Source organism: Gobio gobio (assembly GCF_949357685.1).
Source record: "Gobio gobio genome assembly, chromosome: 15".
In the NCBI taxonomy this organism is placed as follows: domain Eukaryota; kingdom Metazoa; phylum Chordata; class Actinopteri; order Cypriniformes; family Gobionidae; genus Gobio; species Gobio gobio.
In genome coordinates, this window is record NC_137108.1 from 48,635,666 (window position 1) to 48,659,515 (window position 23,850).

Consider the following 23,850-nt stretch of genomic DNA (forward strand, 5'->3'; position numbering starts at 1 on the left):
ATATTGTTTTTATTATTTCAAATGATTAAGCTAAAGGACAATCACAATGTTGGTAGGTAATTTTTCTACATATTGTCATATAAATAACCTGAAAATACTGTAGTTTATTAAGATTAAATCTTACTATAACCACTCTTACTAAAAAAAAATGGGGTAAGCACACTTATATTCTCATTTCAAGAGGTGTTCTGAGTAAATTATTTGTTTGTAACACTTTACAATATGGTCTGATTTGTTAACATTACATTAGTTAATGTATTAGACTAATAACTAACATGAACTTACCATGATCAATACATTTGTTACTGTATTTATTAATCTTTGTTAATCTTAGTTAATAAAAATACAGCTGTTCATTGTTTGTATATGTTACTTCACAATGCACATTAACTATGTAAACAAATAGAGAGCAATTTGAGCGCAAGACGCTCGTGTTGTTTTAAAGACAGTGAATGCACGCTCGCGGGGCTCGCTCTCTCTCTCTCTCTCTCGCGCACTCTGTCTCTCTCTCGCGCTCTCTCTCTCTCTCTCTCTCTCTCTCTCTCTCTCTCTCTCTCTCTCTCTCTCTCTCGCGCACTCTGTCTCTCTCTCTCTCTCTCTCTCTCTCTCTCTCTCTCTCTCTCTCTCTCTCTCGCGCACTCTGTCTCTCTCTCTCTCTCTCTCTCTCTCTCTCTCTCTCGCACTCTGTCTCTCTCTCGCACTCTCGCGCGCGCGCTCTCTCTCTCTCTCTCTCTCTCATGCGCGGTAATGTGGGTTTGGAATGGAATGATTCGTAACATTTTTATAATTGTAACGAGTAACGATGCTGCACATAAAAAAAATATCGGAGTAAAAGTATTAAACTCATCGAAAATATGTACTGAAGTAAAAGTGGAAGTAGGAGAAAAAAATAATACTCTAGTAAAGTACAGATACTGCCTTTTAGTACTTAAGTACAGTAGTGAAGTAGTTCTACTTCGTTACTATACATCTCTGGTCGCATGTCTGCGGCTATGAATACACGCAAACGTTGTCAAGATAACTCACTGGAAATCCAAAATACCACACTGGCGAGTGGGTTCTAGTTTTGCCGATGGGTCTCCTGCATCTGCAGTTGCCATGCTATCTTTCGAGTGGCTGTAGCTGAGGTTGACTCGCAGCACTTCAACATGTGTTTTTTCCCGCTTGGCAAGCAACCGGAAGTGACATGGGGGCGTGTCAGCGTCAACGATTCCATTTTTTAATTCGAAGTTCGAGATTGTGACTTAATTTCGGTCGATTTCGATTTAAAATCGAAATCGTGACACCCTTAACACCGACTGAACAACAATAATGGAGAAGTTAATACTGCTTTTTACTGCATTTTTTATATTCAGCAGGGCTCGACATTAACGCTTGTCCGGGACAAGTGGATTTTTTGAAGGGGCAAGTGAAAAACAATTTTACTTGCCCGACGGACAAGTATCCTGGTTAAAACGTCAAAACAAAAAATAACTAAGGAATCACCAAAGTGCAATAATGATTCTGCATTCAGTTAGTGTAAGTGGAGATCGATAGTGGATAATATAAAACGAACTGACGTTAACAAGGTTGAGCTGTTGAGGCTCGCGCAGCCTCTCGAAAACAAATGAGCGCCGCTCACACACAGAAACTCAGTTAACATACACAGTTAAAATTGTGCAGTTTTTATATTTATAACATATGATACAGTTAAGCAACATTACACTAACAAGAGTGTTGTTTTCCTGAATACCATCACAACTGAAAATGACACTGATTTCTTACGCCAGTTCCATAAACAATTTAACATTAAGTCACTTACATTTTAGAAGCAATATGGACTGTTTTTGTTCTATTTCAGCAGCAAAAATAGTTCCAAACAAATATAACAGCAGAACCGTAACGCATCTCACAGCAACAGTGTGTGTTAGTGAATGATTCAGCGTTTTAATGAATCAGAATTAATGAATCAAAGATTCAATGACCTATTCGTAAACGACCGCCAAATTCTTGAATGATTCAGCCGTTTCACTGAATCGACTCAATGACTCGCTCATTCAGACGGTCACATGCTGCCACCTACTGGTGGTTTAGTTTCATCTTTCCAACATTTCTTATTTGTATATTCAAAAATATTTAAAATAATCTCACAACATTATTTAATGCATTTGTAATTTTTCAGTGCAAATTATTTAATTTGATTGGTAACAGCCTATAGTGTCTTATTCTAATTTAATTTATTGATCAAATTTAAGGATATAAAAGGAAAGCCGAAGCATACCCTATATTAAATAAGATTATGGAAAAATGCCCTTTATAAAAGGGTACAAATATGACAAATATGCATATTTAAATATGTCAAAACTGATTAAACACTGGTGAGAATATTGCTTCAGTATAGATTATATTTATAAAAAAAATCTGGACAAGCAAATGTTTTACTCGGACAAGTGAATGACAGATTTACTTGTCCGAAGGACAAGCGTGTGAACAGGATTAATGTCGAGCCCTGTATTCAGTAATATTCTTCAAAATGAGATACTAGTAACACATTACTGCCATGGATATTCTTGTATCATAGCAAGCAAAGTATCTCAGCTGGAAAAACGCTGCCCTTGCAAAGTGCTTTCAAGCGCCACCAGCTGGCCGTTTTCAGAATAGCACTAGGCGTTTTTTAGCTGGCTAAAAATGCTTTGGTGGACACACGATAATTTAATATTTATTGCTAGGCATATGGTCAATTACTCTCTTTAGCATTTATGCAAAATACTGGAGCCAAACCTGAGGAAGAAGTCCACAGCATTCCTGGACACGTCATTTGCAGTTGTAACTCATGGGCGGGGATTATGCTAATTATGAATGAGCGTGTACGCGCGTCTTATTTACGAATGTTTGGAATCCATGAATATACACACGTTTAACTACCAAATCCGCGGTATACGAAGCGTTTGTGAATATGGAGGAGAGTTTTTGTAAAGGTCCATTTTATGCGCAAATTACTTTACCCATCGGGTATTCAGAAGTTGCAAGTCTTGCAAGTCTTCATGCCCACTTGAACACTTGGGCCAAATAGGAAATACGCCATGTAAGTAGACAAGTGGTCAAGTGCAAAGACAGCAAGTGTGGGTATTTGGACAGGGCAACTGTCATGTGGACACTAATAATAACAATACTTATTGTTATAGTTCTTTATAGTTAACATTCTTGGTGTGAACGAGCCTTAACAATAACTTTGTGGTTTTAAAAATCATTCTAAATGTAAAAGAATTGCAGATTCCACACCCAGGGTCATTTATAATCACCATGGTCCCAAATTTGAGGTAGTTAGGGGGTCCAGGGGCTTCTCAGAGAACATTTGGATTCCTCTGATATACATATGTGCGTTTCAAGATGTTTGAAGGCCAAAAGAGGACAAGAAAAATCTTTAAAACCATTTCAGTGGACAGTAGATTATTTGTCAATACCTGCTCTCTCCATCGTCTCCATCACTCTTTATTTTTCTTTCAGTCTCCTTATCTTGCCAGGTCTCTTCCCCTCCGAAGGCTGAGCTTTGACTTCATTTTCATCTGTGTCAGTGAAGAAAGTAAACATAGGGTCAACTGATATTTAGCCTATAATCATTTTCTTAGACAAGTTAATTCACTGAAGACTACGAACACTAGGTAAAATAAGTTTATTAAATTCATTCACAATATGTACACATTCACTATCATGCCTAATATGATCCATTATGAAAATTAACCCCGTTTTTATTACAAATAAAACAACAACAAAAACATAGTTATTGTAAACCATAGTAAACACAAATTAACCAGCCATAGTTTATCCATGGTATTTGTAGCAAAAATGTGGTTATACAAATGGTAATAAATCTGCCCCCAAAAAAATATTTTCATTAGGGATGAAGACTACTTCGTTAATGTTTCTTGTCCCCTCACATTGGTTAACTAAGTATTAGCATGAATCACATTTAGGCCTATTTTAAATTCAAAAATTTTTTGTCAGTCGTTTAACATTTCTATTCTAAACCCGCTGTCAAATATGAAATGTTTACTTTAGTTTAACTACTCACATCGCGGACTTTATGACCTTTAACTGGACCGTCGAGATATATCCAGCTGCAGCCCCGCAACACACCAGTTTCAGAACACCATCCACAGAACCGGAAGTGAGCGGCGCTACCATCCACGTTGTTTTCATGTGGATTTTAAAGTTACTTTTCATGCAAGAGAAACATGCATTTAAGCCAGTAAGATGTGAACAGAAGCATGAAGGAGAATATGTTGAGTTGTGTGTGATATTTCTGTCATGATACATGCGGTGGTGAATGAATATTGAATCTGTTCACGTTTTATCTTTAAAGCTTTTTTTTTGCATTTGTCAAAATATATTAGTTGTCTTAATATTAAATAATTATTAATTAATAAAAACATATTAATTTTGTTTTCAGGGATGAAAAGACTTTCATCTTTTCACGTCTTTCACGTTTTATCATTAAAACTTTTTTGCATTTGTCAAAAGATATTATTTGTCTTAATATTAAATAATCATTCATTAATAAAACTAAAAAAATTTAGTTTTCAGAGATGAAAACACTTTAATCTTTTCAAGTATTTCTGCAGCCATGATATGGGCTTAAGAGTCACAAGTTTTTGTGTTTTAAGTTGTTTTGCATGTTTTTATTTTGTATTATGTGCCGTTTAAATTCGTTTTAAACCTATTATTTTAGAAATATTTTATATATGTCCTATTTGTTTTCTTTCAGAGAAACACGTTTCACTTTAAGGCCTTGTATTAAATGGTTATTTTTATTTGACATTTGAAAAATAGAAATGTCACATTCTCTGTCTATTATTTTCAATCGAAATAATACGATTGATTATAGAGTCAAATAGGAAACACTTTATAACATGTTACAAATGTATTAGGCCTAATATATTTTTTAAATAAAAAGTTTTAGTATTGTTAAAGTAACAATAAACTACAGTGTTTGTGTCCATTAACATTAAATCTTTAAGGCTATTTTCTGTCAGTATTATTTGGAACAACATGAATGTGAACAAAATAATACTAATATATCTATAGTCAAATGAGAAACACTTTACAACATGTTATACATTTATTAATATTTTTTAAATAAAAACTGTGTATAGATTTAGCCTGTTTCCATGAAGTATAAACTACTGTCTTTGTATTCATTGATTTAAGCATGATCAATAGGCTATCATGAAGCTTCAAAGCGTTATGAATCAGTAAGTCGATTCAGCAGTTTGAATCGCCAAATTTCAGCAGTTTGGCGGTTTTACACGCGATCCGAATCATGATTCGACTCACTGATTCATAACGCTACGAAGCTTCATGATGCCGTGTTTTGAAATCTTCATCACTATATCGTCGTTATTTAGGGTTTTTTTGCGCACAAAAACTATTCTCGCCGATTCATAAAGTTATTTTAGAACCACTGTAGTGAGATGGACTTTGTAACGACGTCTTTAGTAGCTTTTAAGGGTCTTGAGAGTGAACCGTGCCATTGTGTCAATGGAGGCCTTTCAGAGCCATCAGATTTCAACTAAAATATCTTCATTTCTGTTCCGAAGATGAACGGAGGTCTGACGGGTGTCCAACGACATGAGGGTAAGTCATTAATGACAGAATTTTCATTTTTGGGTGAACTAACCCTTTAATGTTTCTTTGTGCATTTCGAATAACGTAAATGGCATTAAAATCTGAGAAAATCGAAAAGGTCAGCAGTAGTTTACATCCCTGGAAATAAATGTCCATTGTTTAAATTTTGTTAATCGTAAACAGTCGGGAAATATTGCTGTATTGACTCCTCAAGTGAAGCTGTTTATCTTTCCTCGGTTAGCATTCAAGTGCTGCTCGGTTTCTGTGGACAATAAATCTGCCTCCTTCGATTTGATTGGATATTTCAAACATTTTGACATTGATGAGCGCTTTTACACCACTGAGACTGATCAGGCACAATTAGAGCTTTTCCCTCAGTTGGCCGCGCGGGCCATTCGTCTGGGCTGACGAAAGGATATAGACTAGGCTACGTAAATTTACTATTATTCATTCATCATATATATTTATGTAGCAACGGGCCGGCCCACATTGTCCAGCGGCCCACCGGGAAAACTCCCGGTGCTCCCGATGGCCAGTCCGCCCCTGCCTAGAGTTAAACAGTTGACTTTTACCGTTTTCGAATCCATTCAACAGATCTCCGGATCTGGCGGTAGCACTTTTAGCATAGCTTAGCATAGATCATTGAATCTGATTAGACCGTTAGCATCTCGCTCAAAAATGACCAAAGAGTTTCGATATTTTTCCTATTTAAAACTTGACTCTTCTGTAGTTACATTGTGTACTAAGACAGACGGAAAATGAAAAGTTGTGGTTTTCTAGGCCGTTATGGCTAGGAACTATACTCTCATTCCTGCGTAATAATCTTTGCCGTACCATGACTTCAGCGGCACAATGATATTACACAGCGCCTGAAAATAGTCCCCAGCGCTCTCTGTGCAAGCAGGTTGTCACGTTGGTTATGTTTGACGGATTTTAGCCTATTTTCAGGTGCTGTGTAATATCATTGTGCCACTGCACTCATGGGACGGCAAAGATTATTACGCAGGAATGAGAGTATAGTTCCTAGCCATATCGGCCCAGAAAATCACAACTTTTCATTTTCCAACGGCCTTGGTACACAATGTAACTACAGAAGAGTCAAGTTTTAAATAGGAAAAATATCGAAACTGGTCATTTTTGAGCGAGATGTTAACGGTCTAATCAGATTCAATGATCTATGCTAAGCTATGCTAAAAGTGCTACTGCCAGATCCTGAGATCGGCTGAATGGATTCGAAAACGGTAAAACTTTACTGTTTAACTCTAGGGGAGTTGCAAAACGAGCCTATTTTCAAAAAAAGTGGAGGTTTCCTTTAAGCAAACATCAATAAAAAATACAAACGTTGAAAAAACAATATTGGTGCTGTCCTGATTGATGAGGCGGTTTTGCTGACGCACAATCATCATGTGATCAATCATAAGTCCACGCAGCGCGCAGGTAAATGCCATTCAGACGTGTTTTTTGATAAACACGGTCCTGTTCGTTCAACAGATCTCCGGGTAATTATAGGGTGAGATGCAGAACAGGACAGTCTAATTATCACATAGATCCATCTTTCAGCGCACGGGACAGAGCATATCGGCTGAAATGTCAGAGGAGGCGGTGCTGATTGCCACCATCTCTGATTAAACGGAAGGCAGCTATTCATTGTGACATGATGAGCCCGTCACATTTAACTTCCTCTCACCTTCACCTTCGTTTCTGAAGAGGCTCTCAATGGCTTTTTCCAGTCTGCGTGACGTGAAGTGCTTCTGCTGGATGTCTCATCACTTGCCTTCAGAGAAGTTCTGTGGGAATTTTCATGATTGGTGATGAATTCTGATATTTCAAACCTGTGTGTGATTTTAATTTCTTCCGTAGAACACACACACAAAAAAAGACATTCTGAAGACATGCTTTGTCTTGTGCAATGAAAACAAACAGTGACTATGGCTGTCTATTTTGATGGTCCACTTTCGACATCCTACTAACTACAAGTAACTTTGCAACTTTGCAATTTATACAGTGGGCCATCTAAATAAAGTGTAAAGTGTATTTAAAGCCTTTTGTGGGGAACTAACCCAAAATTTTAAATGAAAACCGTCAGTAATTTCTAGGCCGGTGTGTGTGTCGCTTACCTGGGCAACACATGGCACCAGGTGCACTATGGGAAGAAGGCAAGCTGGCGGAGGCAGTGATGCTTTGGCCAATGTCCTGCTGGGAAACCTTGGGTCCTGCCATCCATGTGGATGTTCCTTTGACACGTACCTCCTACCTAAGCATTGTTGCAGACCATGTACAGCCTTTCATGGAAACGGTATTCCCTGGTGGCTGTGGCTCTTTCCACCACAAAGCACAAATGCTTCAGGAATGGTTTGAGGAGCACGAGTTTGAGATGTTGACCTGGCCTCCAAATTCCCCAAATCTCAATCCAATCGAGCATCTGTGGGATGTGCTGAACAAACAAGTCCGATCCCTGGAGGCCACACCTCGCAACTTACAGGACTTAAAGGATCTGCTGCTAACATCTTGGTGCCAGATACCACAGCACACCTTCAGGGGTCTAGAGGAGTCCATGCTTCAATGGGTCAGGGCTGTTTTGGCAGCAAAAGGGGGACCAATGTTTGTTGTGATGTTATTTCCATCAAGAGGTGCATACATTTTTGCTTCAGTTAATTTAATGTCTGGACTTAGAGGTGCCATTTAATGTGTGAAAATGATTCTTCATTCTCCCATTCTTTCACAATTTAAGCCTGATGGGTCTTGGCATGGTCATCCCGGAATATGGCCTTTTTTTTGGCCAGGCAGTGTATTATGACATTCTCAAAACAACAGCCATTAAACTCCACACAGGTCACTAAGCTACGTCATCATGTCAGGTTGAATGATTCTGATTGGTTAAGACACCGATAAACTTAGAACATTTCCACATGGCTGTTCGTCAGAAGAATATCTCCATTGATTATCTGGATGACAGATGGTTATTTCACCTCCCCTGCATGCCAGTTGTTCACCTCATGAATGTCAGGTCCTAAAGAGTGCTGACACACACACACACACACACACACACAGTCAGTGATACACACATACACACAGCTTCGAGGTTGGCTTTGGTTGAGCAGCTCTGAGCAAGAAACTTTCCCAAAACATACTGATTAGATATATTCTCTCAGTAAGACCCAGGTTCAGACAATATTCATCATTATTCTCTAGTGATTGAAGATGAAAAGTAAAATGCTTTACATATAGTCAGTAGGCACAGGCCTGGGCATGTTGTTATGTTATGTGTTATATATATTATGTTAAATGTTGTTAAATGTTAAGTTATATCTAATGTTATATTTTCTGTTGTATGTTATTGTGGCGAGCAGCGAGGCTGAGGGACCGTGAGAGCGGGACGAGGCCGCGGTCATTATGATGATGAGCGCCAGCTGCGTGCCGCATTGGCCTCGTGTCTCACGGAGGAGTGACGGGAGTACAAAGGAGGAGCGACGACAGTGAAGGACGAGAGAGGACCAGGGGCCCGTTCTTCGTACGTTGCTTATTACATCTGAGATGATTTGACAGATCCCAGATCTTTTAATCGTGATAACTGATCTCAGGCTAATTTGGTTCTTCAAACGAATTTGCGGATTGGATTAAAATATCTGGATTAAATGATCTAAGATCACTGCGCGTTCTTGTGTTCCCTGAAGAGGGCAGATGCATCGATACTCGAAACCACGATCAGCAATGCAGCGATTGGCTGGCGTCAAGACAGCAACGTAATGACATCATATAATTAAAAAAGCCACCTGGCAAAAAACTTGACAAATTATACAATAAAAACAATAAAAAAAAGATTTTAAGTATCACCTCAAGATGCAATCTAATCCTGTTTACATGAAATAAGCTGCTCATGAGCCGGTTTAAGCTTACGGACCTGTTACTATGACAGCAAGTCCAGGATGAGCTTCGAAGAACCAAACAATCCGAGATCATGTCAAATCGTCAACAATCAAATCCAGCTAACTGAGTTAGCGACGTACGAAGAACGGGCCCCAGGTCTGGATTATGATTTATATTTTGTTTACGTTTTGTTTATGTATGTGCGCAGCAGTCGTCCGTGAGGGGCTGCTGCTTTTACTTTCACTTTGTGTTCATTTATTTTATTAAAGTATGTTGTATTGTTCGCCGGTTCCCGCCTCCTTCTTCCCACACGAACAAACTGCGTTACAGTTATGTTGTTATATGTTATTTTATATTATATGTTGTTATATATTATGTTTTATTATATTATATGTTGTTATATGTTATGTTATGCTATATGTTATGTTATGTTGTATGTTATGTTATATTATAATGTGATAAGTTATGTTACGTTGTGTTATGTTGTATGTTATCTTATGTTGTATGCTATATTATATGTGATATGTTATGTTATGTGTTATGTTAAATGTTAAGTTATATGTTATGTTGTATGTTATGTTGTATGTTATGTTGTTATATGTTATGTTATATTATATGTTATGCTATACGTTATGTTATATGTTATCTTTATATTATATGTGATATGTTATGTTATGTTGTATGTTATCTTATGTTGTATGTTCAATTCAATTCAATTCAAATTTATTTGTATTGCGCTTTTCATAATACACATTGTTTCAAAGCAGCTTTACAGAAAGTGCATTTCATAAATGTACATTGAAAAATGTTAGAAAGAGAATGTTAAAGAAAAATGTTAGAAAAAGTTAATCAATCATGTATTAATTTAGGCCATAACGCTGGCGTTGAGTCGTCTCTTCACAGGTGTTGGGGCATCTGAAGTCTCCTTCAGGACTAGTGTCCCGAGATAACAACAGAAAAGCAGATGGGAAATAATTAGCATTGCTGATGTTCAGAATATTAATGCTTTTGATCCGATTTAACTGTAGTATAAAACGTATTTATAATGTGAATGCTTGGCTAAAGAGATGCGTCTTAATCTAGTTTTAAACTGGGACAGCGAGTCTGAACCTCGAACAATATCAGGAAGACTATTCCAGAGTTTAGGAGCTAAATGTGAAAAAGTCCTCCCTCCTTTAGTGGACTTAGATATCCTAGGAATGACCAGAAGCCTCGAGTTTAGTGATCTTAAAAAGCGCTATGGATTGTAGGGCGATAGAAGATCCGTTAAATGTTATATTATATGTGATATGTTATGTTATGTGTTAAATGTTATGCTATATGTTATGTTACATGTTATTTGTTATATTATATGTTACATGTTATGTTATGTGTTATATTAAATGTTATGTTGTATGTTATATGTTATGTTATAAGTTGTTATGTTATGTTATATTATATGTTATGTTATATAATATTATATTATATGTTATGCTATACGTTATGTTATATGTTATCTTTATATTATATGTAATATGTTATGTTGTATGTTATCTTATGTTGTATGTTATATGATATGTTATATGTTATGCTATATGTTATGTTACATGTTATTTTTTATGTTATATGTTACATGTTATGTTATGCTATGTGTTATATGTTATGTTAAATGTTATGTTGTATGTTGTTTAATGTTCTGTTGTATGTTATGTTGTTATATGTTATGTTATATGTTGTTATGTTATGGTACATTATATGTTATGTTATATTATATGTTATGCTATATGTTATGTTATATGTTTTATGTTATGTTGTTATATGTTATGTTGTATGTTATATTATATGTGATATGTTATGTGTTATATGATGTTATATGTTACATGTTATGTTATGCTATGTTATGTGTTATATGCTGTTATATGTTACATGCTATATGTTATGTGTTATATGTTATGTAATATGTTATATGTTGTGATATGTTACATGTAATGCTATATGTTATGTGTTATATGTTGTGTTATGTGTTATATGTTGTTATTTGTTACATGTTATATGTTACATGTTATGTTATGCTATGTTATGTGTTATGTTCATGTTATGCTATGCTATATGTTATATTATGTTGCATGTTATGTTATGTTATATGTTATGTGTTATATGGTATGTGTTATGTTATATGTTACATGTTATGTTATGCTATATGTTGTATGGTATGTGTTATGTTATATGTTACATGTTATGTTATGCTATATGTTACGTGTTATATGTTATGTTGTACAACAGAAAACAAGCAAACAAAAACATTAAATCTTTAATATAATAATTATTTGTATAACAATTAATCATCAGCACAACATTCATGATCGTGACAGGCCTATATTGTACCTCAATTTACCCACCCGTCTTTTATTAAGGAACCAGTGTTATTTTAGTATTATTTATATTCTATTAGTATTTATAAAAATTTCCATTGGCATTGTTATTATATTTTCTCATTGTAATTTAGTTTAATTTGTATTATTTTTTATTTATATTTTTTAAACAAATATATATTTCTATTTAGCTTTAATGTACATTTATTTGTTTTAGTTAACAATAACAGACTCCTTCACAAGGAAAATCTCCTTCACACTTGCAAAATTGGAATATGTGCATGCAGGAATGAGATTGTATGGAAGGAATGATTTGAAGTTAATATTAACTGTTCCTCACATAAAGCAATATCAAATGTGTTGAGGAGACTTGGAATGTAGAGCACGAGTCATATGAAGCACTTTTATGGTTCGTTTATGATGTTTTGTTGTCCAGATTCAATCCTCAGTTTATTCTACGGAGAGTGTAATCATTCAGCCTAACTCTTCCTTTTGTGTTTTGCAGAAGAACGGACGTTATACGGGCTTGGAGCGACATTTGGGTGAGTAAATAATGGCCTGTCTAACTACTTCTTGAACATGAGCTTGAATGCGAGTCGGTTCTCTAAAAAAATACTGTCTCAGTACTTTCAAAAGTGAAAGTACAAGTTTAAAATTTTTCATTGTACAGTTTTTACACAATCCTGAGTTGCCCTCTATTGTACAATCTTGAGTTTTGCAAAAGAGGAAATGTGTAAAGCAATGGATTGTCCCATCACGTCTCAAAACGCTTCCTTGCTACATTAGGGAACTGCATAGTCATATTTGAGAACTTCAGACACCTTTTATTGTTATTTATTAGGTTGGTAGATAAATTAAACCTAAAAATAGGCTAAAGTACTACAGCACTATTACCATAAGGCATAAATAATACTGTCTCTGTAACATAAAGAGTATTATAGATATAGAGTATAGATATTTCTTAATTCTTTTCCAAGTAAACAACCAACCAAAACACTTTAGCAACCATAGCAACCCAGCTAACAACCCTCAAAACAATAGAAAACAGCATATTATACACTATATTGCCAAAGGTTTTGGGACGCCTGCCTTTACATGCACATGAACTTTAATGACATCCCATTCTTAATCCGTATGGTTTAATATGGAGTTTTCCCACCCTTTGCAGCTCTAACAGCTTCAGCTCTTCTGGGAAGGCTTTCCACAAGGTTTAGGAGTGTGTTTATGGGAACCCAAGCCCAACCAATGCAGTCAGACAAGTACCGTTCTCCTGGCAACCGCCAAACCCAGACTCGTCCATGCACTCAAAAAAATGCTGGGTTAAAAACAACCCAAGTTGGGTTGAAAATGGACTAACCAAGCAATTGGGTTGTTTTAAGCAAACATTTAACCCAACCGCTGGGTTAAAACAACCCAATTGCTGGGTTTGTCCATTTTCAACCCAACTTGGGTTGTTTTTAACCCAGCGTTTTTTATCACCCCAAAATCAAAAGAAAAAATGTATACGAAAATTAAGAGCATTAAGATTTTTTACCATTATTCTCATGGCATTTACAGTATGAGTTTTATGGCTTTAGCTCATTAGTTTTGAGGCTAGTCTATAATCTTACACTCTAAAAAATGCTGGCTTAAAAATAACCCAAGTTGGGTTGAAAATGGACTAACCCAGCAATTGGGTTGTTTTAACCCAGTGGTTGGGTTAAATGTTTGCTTAAAACAACCCAATTGCTGGGTTAAAACAACCCAATCGTTTGTATTTGTTGATGTGGGCGTTGATCGTCAGTATTTGAATCTCAATAGAGCGCGCGATCCGTGGGCGTGGCCGCGTTAGCGGATAATGAAGTGGATCGTGGGTGACCGACATGTATCGCTTTTCAAACAGATTACATGAACACAGAATATTTGTTTTCGCTTTGGTTTAAATTGTTTAAAACCTGACATTTCAGCGTTTCGTTAGACATATGTCTCATGTTTGTGAGACAAGTATTCACTAAACTAGAGGTCATTTTCTGAAGACTATCTGAATGAATGTCTTTGAGAGAGAGGCTGCAGATCGCGCATCATGTTTGTTTTCTTTGTTTTGCAAAAAGCTAAACAGTTTGTTTTAATTGTGACTGTACACACAAAAAAAATAGAAACTTAACAGATTAAAATTATGTATAACACTTGCCTGAATGATAAAAAACGACAGTTATTTGAGTCTCTTTGGCACTGATAAGAAAAAAAGAGAGCCGGTCGCGCTGACTCGAGAGGGTTAAAACAACCCAATTGTTGGGTTAGTCCATTTTCAACCCAAATTGGGTTATTTTTAACCCAGCATGTTTTAGAGTGTGGAATTGCCAGACAGAGAAGTGTGATTGGTCACTCCAGAGAACACGTCTCCACTGCTCTAGAGTCCAGTGGCGGCGCGCTTTACCCCACTGCATCCCATGGCTAAGTTGCTTTTGTTCCCAATCGCTTCCACTTTGTTATAACACCACTAACAGTTGAGCGTGGAATATTTAGTAGTGAGGAAATTTCCCGAATGGACTTGCACAGGTGTCAACCGATCACGGTCCCACGCTTGAGTTCTCTGAGCTCCTGAGAGCGACACATTCTCTCACTAATGTTTATACACCTGTGGCAATGAAGTGATTGAACACCTGATTTCAGTGATTTGGAGGGGCGTCCCAATACTTTTGGCAATATAGTGTGTTATTATAGCCCCACTTCTTTTCAGCCGGTTTGTATTTCCACAGCATGAAGGTAAGATCTTACGGCTTTATGAATGAACCGCTCCTTCCCTGGAAAAAAAAAATAAAATCTTCCCTGTCTACTGACATATGACATCCACTTTAAACATGATATCGTTCATTAACTCTACAATAAGTCAATTCACTTCACCAGCTAATTACTCTTCAACAGCGATGCCCTAGAAATATACAGAGCGAAGTTCAAACACAATATTCTAAAGATGGCTGTGCGCTTGTTTCTCTGACACATAATGTCTAAACATACTCTTTTATTTGCAGTACCTTATTATTAATTATTAATTGATGACGATGTCTTATATTTGTATAAGCAAACGTGAGTGTATAATGATTACACTTGCTTGAAATAAAACAGGAAGCATTGCTTCTTTCCTGTTGTGTCATTATAGGTGTGTGTGTGTGTGTGTGTGTCACAATGGCCTCATTATAAGACACATTATGTGAGAGAGAAGGGGACACGGTCACGTCTGAGTCTGTGGTAGTGGACTGAATTAAGGTATGAATGAATTATATTTATATTCTGTTTTGTGTCGTTTAGTTTGAGATTGTAGTTTGTCATTCCTTCGCCGACTTTAAAATGGTAGCATGATACTTCTGAAATAATCAACAGAAATAATTTTCTACGGCTAACACAAACATGTTAAATGTTCAAAGGTATGTTGATTTGCATCTAGAGTTCACAGAGGGGTGTTTGTCCTGTTAAACACAGAAAATGCCCCTATAGCTTAGATCATGAAAACCATACAAGCTGTTCAGTTCAGCGGCCAGGTCAGGTTTTGGACCTGCTAGAATTCATTTTATCGTTTTGTATGTTCAAGTTTGCATGTCCCATGATTCTCTGGGGACTCATAGGAAGGATAAAATGCATAGATAAATCATCAGTTAAACATATAATCTGCATCCTTGGCTCTTTATTTTGCTGCATAAATGTTAAAAGCCTGTTGCTTGTCTAATATGATATTGCTCATCTCCTGACAAAAAACTACTTTTTTGAACACCCATCACATCATTATTATGACTTTCAAAATTGTGATTTTGACCAGCTAAGAGTCTGGCTAGGTTTAGTGTGGAAGTTAGAGTTATGTTAACTTAATCACTTATAAAAACTTCACAACTACATTCAATTAGATCTGCATGATATTGGGGGGAAAATGGCACAGTATTGTAGACTTTTTCAGATATCCATTTAGGGCTAAACGATTTGGGAAAAACTTGAAAATTTCATACTTGCGTTTACTCTTCACAAGAACCATATATCAAACCTCTTTCAGTAACCATTCATTAAAGTGCAAAACTTTGAGCGAGATAATTTTTTTCTTCCATATGCCACATTCCTACTGTTTTTTACTCACTTAATTTGACCATAAAAGAATAATAATTAAATAAGAAATACATTGTAATCAGTGTTGGTGAAAGTTACTTTTAAAAGTAATGCGTTACAATTAGGGCTGTAATCAACAAAAGAAAATCTTGGTCGACTGAAGTCCTGAAATTTTCGACTAAAAATGGCATCAGGAAAAAATTTAAGTTAGGAATGTTAAATAAATTAGCTGTGCACTGTGCACAGTACTTGGTAGCCTTGTTTTCTGCCTAAATGAATTATAAATAAGCATAAAAAAACTAGTAGGCTATTTGCAGTAAATTAAATCGGTTTTGACCTGATTATTTTGCACTGAAATGAGTCGGACACACAAGTCTGTTGGCTCTGACAGCATTGCATCACGTGCACCATCATAGCCTATGATTTCCCAAAATATAGTACTAGTACTATGTTGTCAACTAGTGATATCATCACAAGAACTTTTGAGGAATATGCAACATAATTTAGACAATTGTTTTTGTCATATGTTTTATAATAACTGACAGACACTATCATTTCTCTGTGCAGTTCGAACATAGGAGCTCAGCTCAGCTTCGCGGCTGAGACACGAATAGACTATTAACTTGAAGCTTTTACTCTTAAACACAAAAGGCACGTCCACTTTAATAAAAAAGGAATATTTATTAAACAAGCCAGATCAAGAGCAGAAACGAAATAAAGTGCATAACTAAAAAATAAAGCATAGGCTCAAAACTAATACAAACAGTGGGTAGAGCGCATCGCGCATTAGGCTCCAAATAAAAAATTAAATAATAAAGTGCCCAAATCCAATAAATAATACTAGAAATAAATTTGCAGTTTGCACAATAATAAAAGGGACGGGGCAACTCAAAGCAGACGAGGCGACCTAACGCAGACAAGTTAGCTTACCGTTTTTAGGTGATTTGACATGTTTGTCGTCGAGCTGTGAAATGCAAACTGTTGCTTGCATAATTTGCATTCGACTTTTTTCCCATTTTCTATTTTAAAAAAATGCTGTCACACTGCCAATGTCTTTGTTGACATGGTAAAAGAGGACTGACTAGGAAAACGCTCTCACAATTAAATAAATAATATACAAGTAGCCTCCTTCAATCTGTCTCTCTTCTCCAGTGGGTTGGGCTTATCCAAAATAAGTGAAAACAAGGGGGGTGTTCTGAAGACAGACTGTTACCTGTGACACAGGGGTGCCCTGAAAACACCCCCATTAGCAATTAGTGCTTTCCACCTGATCAAATGAACGCGGAATCGACCAATCAGAATTTTGGTCGAGCCAGAACGTATCGACTAATAATCGACTAATCAACTGGGAGATTACAGCCCTAGTTACAATATTGCATTACTCCCTAAAAATTAACTAATTGCGTTACTTATCTATTTTTTATGGAAAATAATGCATTGCATTACTTTTGTGTTACTTTTTCTCATGTGGTCTGGGCTTGCACGTTTGTTTTTTGAAAAACAAAAGTTATATTTTTGGGACATGTAAAGTCCCTTTCACACCAGGGGCCAGATTTACTAAACAGAGCAAATTAGCATGAGAGCGCAATCCCAAAAAAGTGCAGATGTGGACTGTTCTGTACGTGATCTACTGACGTAGCCGGATTATTTCCATAAGGATCAACACAATATACCAGTCAGCGTTTGGTTTAAGACGTGCTTTTTTCAGTGGTAAATAAAGGCTCAAACACCAGTAAATTGACAAGCACAAACCATAGTAAATCACCTTGTGTGATTCATTTAAATACTCTCCTCAAATAAATACTGCATCTGAAAAGGAATCTTCAACAAATGTATATGCAATAAGATCAGCTGCAAAATAACCCCGTCCACGCCTTTTCAGCGCTAATTTTTATGCTACATGTCTTTAGTAAACCCTGAGAGTATTTTTTAACGGCAAAAGACGGTTTGAGCTGGCGCAAGCTGGTCCCAAAAGTGAAATGTAGGCTATAAGCCTCAAACTGAAGGAGAAGTAAATTCATGCCTGAACAGCAGCTCAAACAAACCTTTCAACACTGCTACCATTCTGGATTGAAGAATATCTCTAGAGGTTCCATGATGCATTTCCTGTGCTGCTTTCTCTAGTTAGCATTTGACCCCTGACCGAGTACTGCATACTGAATGTGTCACACACAGTTGGTTTAGTTAAATTCATATGTTTTGCACTATATTTGTACTATTAACTTTTTTATTGGCATTAATAAATTGGCTAATTTTTAACTGCCATAAGGTTTTTATTTGCTGTAAAATTTACAGTGCCTGTACAGGACAGTTGGACTAAACAGAGATTGCTTCTTCAAAAACAATATTTTATCACAACTAAAGACTTATCACTTATATAAACACTGTGCATTAACTTGTGAGACGTGTGATAAACGTGTGAGAAGGCGTGAGCATGGAAAAAAATTTCCTGTGTGCACGTGTAAAGTTTCTCGTGAGCACTCAATAGTTTCTCATGAGCACTCAATAGTTTCTCGTGAGCACTCAATAGTTTCTCGTAAGCACTCAATAGTGTCTCGTGAGCACTCAATAGTTTCTCATGAGCACTCAATAGTTTCTCATGAGCACTCAATAGTTTCTCGTAAGCACTCAATAGTGTCTCGTGAGCACTCAATAGTTTCTCATGAGCACTCAATAGTTTCTCATGAGCACTCAATAGTTTCTCGTGAGCACTCAATAGTTTCTCGTGAGCACTCAATAGTTTCTCGTGAGCACTCAATAGTTTCTCATGAGCACTCAATAGTTTCTCATGAGCACTCAATAGTTTCTCATGAGCACTCAATAGTTTCTCGTGAGCACTCAATAGTTTCTCGTGAGCACTCAATAGTTTCTCATGAGCACTCAATAGTTTCTCATGAGCACTCAATAGTTTCTCATGAGCACTCAATAGTTTCTCGTGAGCACTCAATAGTTTCTCGTGAGCACTCAATAGTTTCTCGTGAGCACTCAATAGTTTCTCATGAGCACTCAATAGTTTCTCATGAGCACTCAATAGTTTCTCGTGAGCACTCAATAGTTTCTCGTGAGCACTCAATAGTTTCTCGTGAGCACTCAATAGTTTCTCATGAGCACTCAATAGTTTCTCATGAGCACTCAATAGTTTCTCGTGAGCACTCAATAGTTTCTCGTGAGCACTCAATAGTTTCTCGTGAGCACTCAATAGTTTCTCATGAGCACTCAATAGTTTCTCGTGAGCACTCAATAGTTTCTCGTGAGCACTCAATAGTTTCTCGTGAGCACTCAATAGTTTCTCGTGAGCACTCAATAGTTTCTCATGAGCACTCAATAGTTTCTCATGAGCACTCAATAGTTTCTCATGAGCACTCAATAGTTTCTCGTAAGCACTCAATAGTTTCTTGTGAGCATGCAATAGTTTCTCGTAAGCACTCAATAGTGTCTCGTGAGCACTCAATAGTTTCTCGTGAGCACTCAATAGTTTCTCGTGAGCACTCAATAGTTTCTTGTGAGCACTCAATAGTTTCTCATGAGCACTCAATAGTTTCTCGTGAGCACTCAATAGTTTCTCGTGAGCACTCAATAGTTTCTCGTGAGCACTCAATAGTTTCTCGTGAGCACTCAATAGTTTCTCGTGAGCACTCAATAGTTTCTCGTGAGCACTCAATAGTTTCTCATGAGCACTCAATAGTTTCTCGTAAGCACTCAATAGTTTCTTGTGAGCATGCAATAGTTTCTTGTGAGCACTCAATAGTTTCTCGTGAGCACTCAATAGTTTCTCGTGAGCATGCAATAGTTTCTTGTGAGCACTCAATAGTTTCTCGTGAGCACTCAATAGTTTCTCGTGAGCATGCAATAGTTTCTTGTGAGCACTCAATAGTTTCTCGTAAGCACTCAATAGTTTCTCGTGAGCACTCAATAGTTTCTCGTGAGCACTCAATAGTTTCTCGTGAGCACTCAATAGTTTCTTGTGAGCACTCAATAGTTTCTCGTAAGCACTCAATAGTTTCTTGTGAGCATGCAATAGTTTCTTGTGAGCACTCAATAGTTTCTCGTGAGCACTCACTAGTTTCTCGTGAGCATGCAATAGTTTCTTGTGAGCACTCAATAGTTTCTCGTGAGCACTCAATAGTTTCTCGTGAGCATGCAATAGTTTCTTGTGAGCACTCAATAGTTTCTCGTGAGCATGCAATAGTTTCTTGTGAGCACTCAATAGTTTCTCGTGAGCACTCAATAGTGTCTCGTGAGCACTCAATAGTTTCTTGTGAGCATGCAATAATTTCTCGTGAGCACTCAATAGTTTCTTGTGAGCACTCAATAGTTTCTCGTGAGCACTCAATAGTGTCTCGTGAGCACTCAATAGTGTCTTGTGAGCACTCAATAGTGTCTTGTGAGCACTCAATAGTTTCTCGTGAACACAGTTTCTCGTGAGCACTCAATAGTGTCTCGTGAGCACTCAATAGTTTCTCGTGAGCACTCAATAGTGTCTTGTTAGCACTTAATAGTGTCTTGTGAGCACTCAATAGTTTCTCGTGAGCATGCAACAGGTGTTACTATAAAAATATTTTTGTGGTGATGCAAATTTGAGTGGTGCACGGCTCTCGGGAGTTTTGTAATTATGCACAGTTGAAACGGTCAACACTTTTATTGTAGTGTGCTTTTGATATTTTATGCATGGTTAAAATCCTTATCTTGCATTAAATCTTTCTATTTCTTGCACAGGTTTGCATACTTGGCATCTACAGTGACGATGGTGTGGACGGTGGCTCTCAGTAACCTGGTGTTAGCGGTCTACGGATTCACACTGATCACAGGCCTTCCTGCCAACATCTTGGCTTTTTACACCTTCTTCCAGAAGGTCCGCCAGCGCCCCGCCCCGATGGACGTCCTGTTACTCAGTTTAACCATCTCTGACCTGATCTTCCTCTTTTTCCTGCCATTTCGCATGGTGGAGGCGGCCAACATGAAATGGACGATGCCGTACTTCCTCTGCCCGCTGTCGGGATTCATCTTCTACTCCACCATCTACAACAGCACCTTCCACCTGACAGCCATCAGCGTGGAGCGATACCTGGGTGTAGCTTTCCCCATTAAATACAAGCTGAAACGCAACCCTCGTAATGCCCTGATAGCCAGCGTCCTATTCTGGGTGATTTCCATGGCACACTGCAGCATCGTCTACATCATGCAATACCACGATCATTCAAACCCCAACTTCACCGATCCATCCATGCGTAACACCTGTTATGAAGAATTCAGTGTCGAACAGCTCAAGATACTCCTGCCGGTTCGCCTGGAGCTTTTTGCAGTGCTCTTCCTCACGCCGTTCCTCATCTGCTGCTTCTGCTACATCCGGTTCATCCACATCCTCACCAATCTGCCCAACATCAATGCCAAGAGGCGGTATAGAGCCATCGGGATGGCGTTGGGAACGCTTGTGGTCTTCATTATCTGTTTCATGCCTTACAACATCTCACATGTGGTTGGATACGTAGACAACTACAGCCCCGACTGGCGGGTGTATGCTCTACTCACCAGCACATTTAACGCGTGCCTCGATCCTTTCATATTCTACTTCTCGTCTTCGGCTCTCAGAGGAACATTTAAGAACGTCTTGCAGGAGTTGACGAGGCGGCTGATCGTGCCCTGTTGCCGCTCGGTTCTCTACTGCCCTCTCTTGAGCTGTTCGAGTACAGACGAGAAACCTCAGAGCACGACAGACAGCTCCCTGTAACACCATAAGCTAGGATTTTGTTTCCCTGCTAAATGCATGAATGTGAGACTCAATCTTTGAGGTATCTAGTGAAGTAGAGCGTCAAATGGGCCAGTATTTTCTTCTGAATGAAGTCAAGCAATGTCAGCACATGCTGATCAGTCCAAAGCAATAGACTGTAATTCTGATGTGCCACGGCGGACTTGTATAATGGACCACTATCATTATAGAGTGCATTGGTACCCGCCCACTTTTTATACTTCCGGAAGAATTTTTTCCATTCAAGTTTTCCAATAGGGATTTTAGAAATGTCTTAGTTAAAGCACAACATGTCATGAATCAAACTATGAGGTGAATCACAGCATTACAAACTTTGTATTTCAAGCAAAAAAAGTATTTGAAAATCAGACAAAAAGTCAAAGATACAAGAAACTATGAAGCACTGAATATGATATAGTCGAATTAAAAGCAATAGGTAAAATTATTAACTTAAAGTTGTTGATTATATCTATAAAACAATTTGTTTTAAGTGCAATGCAAAATATGTATATGCTGTATATACCGTAAGCCCTTTTGGCACCATTTGCTAGCTTTGATTGGTGAAATGTTCTGTACAGCATTATGGGTAATGTAGTTTTTCACCACCAATGAAGCTGTCAAACACAATTATTTAAAAAATATGTTGAAATATGTGAACGGATGGTTTCATCAAAAGCATATGCCACCGATATATATAACAACCATGTATCTCACAGCAGGTCTGTCTTTAAAGGTTGTTTTAAATCAATTTCCCTATGGAGAAAATGAGAGGATTTTGTTGTAAACTTTCGGAACCTGACTGTTGCACTCAATTGACTTGAGTTTATAACTTGTATTATAATATTACTTTTGCATCTATTGGGGTTCAAAGTGCCCTTAACTTGTACTTTCTTGAAAAGCTGGTTGACATTGGTATAGTCTTCCTGGTGAAGACTACCAATGTCAATGTCTCAATGTCAATGTATCAATGAAGTCTCCCAGCCTAGAACGGGCACCATGTTTTTTTTTAATGCACTGTCCGATATAGATCGACACCATATCCTAACTATACGCGATACGATTTCAGCGACATGCAATTTGCGACATTAATCAAATATCACAGCCAATCAGAAGAGCATGTGGGCGGAGTCTCTTTGTACGCACAATTCATAAATATTACACCATTTTAACATTGTTAAAAGTGCATGAATGATACAATTTTGTCTTAATACATTTGTTTTTTCACATGAGTTCACGGTTTGAATGTACTCAAGATCTGAGATAAATTATACATTTTCGCTTTCACGCAAAATAATGTTCAAACTCACATTAGACCCTTGTAACATTAAATAAAGCACATAATCAGTACCTGAGATGATCATAGTCACTGTCGCGGCTGGTTAGGAAGACAAAAACTCTGATTAACATGGAAAAGACTCCTTTTATTGCTTTTTGCAACATTGAGACGCGTCTGGTTAGGACATGGTGTAATGGAAAATGCTCAAGAGGGTTGCTTGTTTCCGTCAGGATCAGGATCATTATCAGGCACCTTCTGGGGATTCTGTTATCTTTTAGCAATTTCTGGGCATTCAATGTGAAGAGTGGGATTTGGCATTAGTGGCACTGACATTTCAAACACGCCCATGTCTTCCATTGCAGCAGGTAGCCACGCCCCCTAATTCACACCATTGGCTGAGCCAATGTTACATCCTGCCCATTTGGACAGTTCAGTCTGATTGTAAGCCAACTGAATGTTTTAACATTACTCATGAACATCTTTTTGTTTTATTTTAATGGTTCTGTATAAACACTGCATGAATAAGTTGCTGAAAAATGCAGTGGATGCTAATAAAATATAGTTTATTGTTTTTTTCTGACTGTCATGTAAACAGTTTTGTTAATATTCTGTACAATTGTATTGATGTTTTTTCTTTTCATGTTCACACCTTGAATTTTTCAACAAGGAGAATACTTTTCTATTTTTTGCATGTCAAGATTTAAATGTGTGTTCTTGTTAAGAAACTAGATATTTTTGATTTGGTTATATTAGTGTTATTTGTATGTAAATATGTAATTAAGTTATTCTATATTTTATGCAAGAACAGATAAGCTTATATCTGCAGCCTAGGCACTTTTTTCTGTTGTAGGAGACAGATGTTAGAAAATGCCTTCATGTGTCATTTCTACTGAATAAAAATATGCAAAAAATAAATAAATAAGCTTGCTTTCTAC

At 37.2% G+C, this 23,850-nt stretch overlaps 1 protein-coding gene across 1 annotated transcript; it reads left to right on the plus strand.

The window, feature by feature from the left end:
- The first annotated feature begins 15,005 nt into the window (after positions 1-15,005).
- Positions 15,006-23,850, plus strand: LOC307138916 (free fatty acid receptor 2-like). The gene is made up of 2 exons (XM_079837610.1): positions 15,006-15,068; positions 20,610-23,850. Exon 2 carries the CDS (start codon positions 20,638-20,640, stop codon positions 21,619-21,621), a length of 984 nt encoding a protein of 327 aa, XP_079693736.1. The 5' UTR covers positions 15,006-15,068; positions 20,610-20,637; the 3' UTR covers positions 21,622-23,850.

Bases quoted from the DNA above. Each gene is read 5' to 3' on its own strand.
- LOC307138916 (XM_079837610.1), top strand. From the start codon at position 20,638: ATGGTGTGGACGGTGGCTCTCAGTAACCTGGTGTTAGCGGTCTACGGA.